We start from the raw sequence: 6,702 nt of genomic DNA on the forward strand, positions 1-6,702 counted from the left end.
AACAGCATCTTTAAGTAATTTTGGAATTCCAACTCTGTTTGCCAGAACTCTCTAATGACGCCGTTAGGCGCAAAGACATCAGTTTTATGCAAACCCAAACTGGCTTTACTAGACCGTGGTCAGATCTCCAGCAGTTTTAAATTCAAACTGTCAAGTGGTTATATAATTAGGGTGAAAGCCACTCTAATTTGAGAGAGGAAATCTTAACACTGAGAATCGACTTGGTCTAGATACAACAAAGAGTTGATGTGAAATACGGCAGGTTGTTTCTCTGTAACTGCTTCATCAGCAAATGAGACCACCTCTGTAATGGCAAGACTTTTATTGATTTGGACTTTGTTCAGGTGTGCTGGAAAGACATCAGCAATCAGTTTAGAGAAGCAATTGTTTCTCAAAAAAATCCAGAAAGGTTTGAATAGAGAGGGATGGATAGACCTCTCTCTGAAGTCCACCCATTCAACAGAGAGAAAGACTGTTAGCTGCTAATCTTCCTGGAGTGATCATCCTCAAAGTCAGGCCATCCGATGCTCAGAGGCATGACAACAACAACAACACCTAGATCTATGCCAGATATTTTGGAGACCTCACCTAGCATATTGACAAAACTAACTGTACAATTAGCGACTAACTGTACAATTAGCGAGTGCGTGAGAAAGCTTCTACTTGCTAAAACAAATATGGCAGCAGCAAAACGTAAGTTTGAAAAGTTCAAGATGGAAAAATAAAACAAAAAAACAAGACGTCTGTAGAAAATATTGTTTGGATTGATTGAATCAATAGAGAAGCTGAATCTCACACACACACACACGCGCACACACACACACACACACACACACACAGTGTGATGTCTAAATAAAAACCTATTACCTACCAGGCCAAGATTAAAGTGTGGTGGTGGTGGTGGTGTAGTGATGTGGGCTGTTTTGCATCCCCAGGAACTGTGTAGGTTGCAGTCACCTAGTTGAGCAAGTATTCTATAGTCATACATGAGAACCTATGTCCTCAAGATTTGAACCTTCAACGGGAAAATGATGCAAAGCACAGCAACGAATATACAACGGAAGGACAATAAAAACACAGCCAAGGTGTTTCAATGGTCCAGTCAAAGTCCAGACCTCAGTTTGATTGAAATGCCCCAGGGAGCTGTGTGTGTAACAAACCTACATTAAATGAAGCACCACGGTAAAGAGTGATGCCAATTTCATGCGACAAATAAAGCAATGGACAAGCTCTAACAAAAATAAACTACTTTCAGTTATTTCTGCCACAATTTGTTAAACAATCAATTAAGTCATAGAGTGTAGCTTATCTTATGATTATATCTGCATTTTGGAAAGTAAAAAGTCAATTTCTTGCCCACGTTTATTCGATGTGACGTAACAATGCAGAATGTCCATCCTCTATTTTGCAACGTTTGTTCATTTGTGATGATCAGTGAAAAAGAAGAACTATACTGAACCACAACATAGAGTATTGTGGTTTGAATTCACCTGTGAGAACAATAACATCTATTATGTAGGTTTAAACATGTGGAAGCTGTTTAAACCTACATCATACACCACCAACACCGTACAAGATGTACACTTTTGGTGTACGATCGTGCACTTTTGATCACACCAAAAGTGTGATCACCAAAAGTTTCTCTCACCGACTGACCCAATGCAATACTCGCTTACCATGTAAMCATTAAATATGAGCTCAGTAGACTAGATCCAACACCCCATTTGGATATCTCATCTTCAGTTATATTCAAATACTGACTTCTGGAACCAGTTCCAACTCGATGCCCTTCACTTTGGGATCAGGCAAGCAAGGATACAATCCAGTCTGACAGCCTCCCAGACTCTCCCACTGAGGCAGGACGAGTCCAAACAAGAGAAATGTCTTACCCAATGCAAAACATTGTGGAAAATGCAAGAGAAGAGAGTACTGTGACAGCATGGAAATAACAGAGTCGAGTTTCATATTGGACTGTTTGTAGAAAAGGGGGAGGGAGATGCAGGAGATTGTGGGAAGTGGGTTAGGAAAAATTATCCCTTCTGGTCTCACACTTGGAAGATGGAAGAAAAACTTTTCCAGGCAGAGCGATTAAACAACAGTGTTGATTTACGCTTGCATGTGTGTAAGCCGCACACTTTACTCAGATCATTGCAGACGTAACAACYGACTATTAGCCACATGCAAATCAGTAGCCAGCAGAAGTGCAAAGATCTAATGTTGCCCGTTTTTCTGATAGTGACTCACAACTTGACTGAAAGCTGCGCAATTAGAGAAGGAAATGTGAAACATAAAAAATGCAATTACCTAGTTGCATAAAGTTAAGCTAATACCTTGCTAAGAAACATTTTGATTTTCTTTCGTCATTCTAGCGGAAAGATCCTGGCATGTGTCCAATGGCAAAGCGGTTTCTCTACCTTTGCAAAGCAGAAGTTACAATCTGGTTTCAACTAAGCAAATAATCGTCTGTGTAGTAACTATCCTAAAGATTCTTGGCTGTTTCAGCAGGTAAAAAAAAAAAATCAAGTCTTAGAAATGCACTGAGTAGTATCTTATTTCCGAAACTAACCATATGTTAAGACAAATCCTGTTCAATCATTGCCATGCATCAAGGGGGAAAAAACAACAAATATTGTATTACAGGCTATTTAATGAATTAATAAAAACTGGAAGAATTGTGGGAAACCATCATACTTGTGGAAAATTTGTGGTCGGAACAAAACCATGAATGATTGTGATCGGTGATTAGTATGTTCAATAGTTACAAGAGTATGTTCAATGGTTCCACACACACACACACACACACAATATGAAGGGAAGGGACTGGGATTTAAACAGCTGTGTAGCCTCAAGCAAACTACTGATGAGCGAAAGTAATTGGAAAAAAAAAAAGGCTGCAATTTGATACGGAGCATAAAGATTGAACTCTGGAGTAATGGTAGAAGGTTTTCTGGTCTGATGAGTTTAGAAATGCCAATACAAAGTAATTGGCAAATCAGGGTAAGAAGAAAGGTACATGAAGTGATGCTCCCATCATGYTTATTGCCTACTGCACCAGCCTGGTGGRGGGYTGGGGGGCAGAGCTATGAGCTGGGGTCATGTGATCTCGGCTAAGCAGCAATAATTGCCCAAAGATATGAAGTTAATAAATTATTTCATCAGTGGATTTCTTCTTTCCTTATGGCTCAGGCATATTCCTAGATGCCAATGCCCAAATTTAGCAGTCATACTGWCTGCTCAAAGCACTAGAGTGTCTTTCAACAAACCCCACATAAAAACACCCTCACATTTATACATCGATGTGGAGATAAGATGGAAACTGTGCGCCAACTGCCTTCTCCAAGGGAACCCACAAATTTCCAACTGCAAGACAAGTATTCCACACTGAAACATGGCGGTGGCTGTATCATGCTGTGGAGTTCAATTCTATTGGGTTGGAGCACCCTCGGCCTGACGATGAAGAGGGAGTTTATTTGTTAGTATCAGAGCAAGTCCAAGCATATATCCAAATCCACGGAAGAATGAAACTAAATCCTTACAGACCAGAAACGAAACAAAACAAGAAAAAATGCATTCACAATTAAAAAGATTTGGAGAACTTGTGCCGGACCAGAGAGAAAATATATCCCAACATATTTGTTCATGTTTCATTACAACTGTTATGTTTCTGAATTTTGAAGAAATTATCCAGCACTTGTGTCACATTAAAGGTGGAACAAGTCTGCAAGTAATCCACCAAGGTCTGGTCTGCTTAGGTCACAAAGACCTGAAACTTTAACAGACGATCTGTGCATGACGCGTTTTTGCCATTTCAAAAGAAATCCTGTCAGAAGCCGGAGCTGCCAAAAGACGTCCGAGCTACTTTAACAATGCTGACCTCCTGACAATAACATTCCTCACCGAGAGCCGGAGATTAAGGAATGTCTAACGCAGCACAAAACTCGCCAAAGACGGGAAAGAGCATTCGGTGGGACGGCTGGGTCTGTTCTCTTACGAAAATAACAAATATATTTAGCTCGAGATCACAGTACTATTTAAGTGGAAATATTTATGTTTAGCACCAGTTTGTGTTGGGAGTTACTGGGTGTGAACCGCATACGGTTCAGAGTTCACCGCTGTTGGTCATAAAGCCTTAACTTCTGAGGCTGAATGAGGGTTGTTGAAGATTTACTCTGCACTGATTAACCTTTCTGCGCTGCTTTTCTTCATTTCCGCTGTATTTATTCCCACATTTTTTTTTTCCCAAAGATGATCTCACCGTTTCACAAGCCAAAGGGTTCCCATCCCCCAACAACAACACACACACACACACACAGACACACACACACACACACAGACACACACACACACACACACACACACACACACACACACACACACACACAGACACACACACACACACACACACACACACACACACACCCAGCAGCGTGCATCCACTTTGATTTCCTAAACATGAAACTGACTTTGCCGTTGAAGCAGTGAGGCATTTCTCTTGAAGCGCTGACCTTGTGCCGGTGTAGCGTTACCGAATGTACGACCGCACACAACCACTGGTGATTTAAACTTTGCTGAAATGTTTAAACACAAGCTGTTCAAAGCCCAKAGGGAAGTTTGGCTTCAACAAGCAGCAAAGGCATGATGGCTTTAACAGAGTCTTAGATGGGAACGCTACACTCGAAWCTTCTGCAGTTTTTTTTCCTCTCCAGAAAATGTGCCCCACCAAAAAAAAAAGTCTTTATACATGCAGATTAGTTCAACGAAAGCTGACGTAACACGTAGCTCAGACCAGATCGCTTTTTAATACAGATGAATGTTGAATTACAGCCACATAAAAGAAAAAAACTAAAGGCTTCCGCTSTTCCTGCTAAGGCTGCAACAATTACATTTACATTTCACTTATATAAAGTAGCCTGTCACGAAAATATTATTCATAATAATATATTTTAGTCATAAAAATCTTTATAAAATAAAAAAAAAAAATTTACTAGATAGCCTGCAAAAAATAAAACAAGAAAGGAAATAATAAAGCAAGWGAAGAAATGCAAAATAAGCCAACGGAAAATAATAAAACAACAAATAAAATCACAGATAGAGCCGTTACAGCAGATACACTTGAAGACGTGATAKTTACCTGAAGGAGGTCATCTCTCAGGACTTCTGTTTTTTCAGCTCTGTGGAGGAAAAACACAGATCAGAAGATTTATCCGAGAGCCGGTGAAGCTGACCGGAGTATTTGCATGTGTTTGTGTACRTAAACATTGCATTCATTGCCATTTTTTGAGAACAATCCAATGTTGTTTCAACCACACTGGTTGGGGTTTACTAAAGCAGGTCAGCAAACCCAGCTCCTCTTGTGTGCAGGTTGTTACAAACGCCTGCAGCGAATAGAAACCTGGTATTAAGCTATAAAACCTGTCAGAGAGCATGTGAGCTTTAAATTGACGCGCATCATTTGTACAGCGGGGCTCSACGAGTTTGCACCAGAGGCCAAACTGAACCTGTCAGATTCCTCCACCCAGTCTGAAAAGCACACTTCTTGACTCATCGGCACCCTGTTTGTTGTGGCAACAGGGGCCCGATGTGTGCATGCATGTATGCAGGAGGGTGAGAATTGCCATGAGGCTTGTTGATGTCAGACACACAGCACGCTTTTTTGCGACACACTCCGGGTGTAAACAACGTCATGTCATCGCTCTAAAAGCTTCAAGGAAATGTTGACGGGATGCCAGAATGCCTGCTAGAGCACCTGGAGTTTGCAGGCGGAAAAAAGCCCAACGTGTTTTTTTGTTAACCTGCATCGTTTCCAATCGATATCTAACAAATGTGCTGCTTGTTGTGTCTCCACACAAAAYTCCCCGTAGATCTCGTCCGCCTCCGCAGCAGTCTGAGCGCGCGCCGTGAATCTAAACCTCGCATGGATCAATTAACCATCTCCTAGTGCTCAGACGTGAGGTATTACACAATGCTGTTATGAGCTTCTTAGAATATGATCCTTATGTTCCACCCTCTGCATACAGTAAAGGCTTACCTCACTCGGGGCCTCAGATGCCCTCACTGTTCATAAAATTAAAAAAGGAAAAGCAAGACTACCTATTACTGCAGTCAGAGATTTTTAAAAAAAAATCCATTTTGTCAAAGAATAGCTGGGAATTATATTACATTTGATTTAAATTTTAGGGATGTCAGAGTAAATCTAAATCTAAATCTGCATATCTGCAAAACAAAACCTTTATTTTTGTTTCACTTCCTAATTACCGACTGGTTTGCTGGACAGTAACACGACATCCCAACAGAAGAACTTCAGTTTCCGTTCTTATCACATTATCACATCAGACTGCAGAGGCGAACCTCTAAAGGAATAAGCTACAAAAACAACCTCATGATTCTTATCAATACTGAATTAGCATTGATCCGGCTTAAGAGCCGGGCAGCAGCTACCGTTCTAAGAATAGACTCCTTCAGACAGAGGCTCTGCGTGGGGGGCGCGCGCTGCGCATGAAGACGTCACGCGCAACGTACCGATATCGCGAAGCCGCGCTGAGCAAATGCAGTGAAGAAAATATAAGTCCAACCACATTCCTGAGTCACTTTGCAGCCTCTGATTTTATTAAAATAACTCGGTCAAAGCTGTTTGTCAACACTGCTGTGTTTGAGCTCTGGTGATTCAACCGCCTCCTCCTGTTAATCGAATTCAAATCCAGC

At 41.1% G+C, this 6,702-nt stretch overlaps 1 protein-coding gene across 4 annotated transcripts in view; it reads right to left on the bottom strand.

Annotated features, from left to right (window-relative positions):
* Window positions 1-6,702, bottom strand: part of arhgap17b (Rho GTPase activating protein 17b) — a 26,235-nt gene that overhangs the window by 17,013 nt on the left and 2,520 nt on the right. For all 4 annotated transcript variants that reach the window (XM_008416798.2, XM_008416800.2, XM_008416797.2 and 1 more), the window contains one exon: window positions 5,132-5,171. In XM_008416798.2, the coding sequence (XP_008415020.1) occupies window positions 5,132-5,171 (40 nt within the window). The remainder of the gene's footprint in view (window positions 1-5,131; window positions 5,172-6,702) is intronic.

The sequence above is a fragment of the Poecilia reticulata genome, linkage group LG8 (genome assembly GCF_000633615.1).
Source record: "Poecilia reticulata strain Guanapo linkage group LG8, Guppy_female_1.0+MT, whole genome shotgun sequence".
Classification (NCBI taxonomy): Eukaryota; Metazoa; Chordata; class Actinopteri; order Cyprinodontiformes; family Poeciliidae; genus Poecilia; species Poecilia reticulata.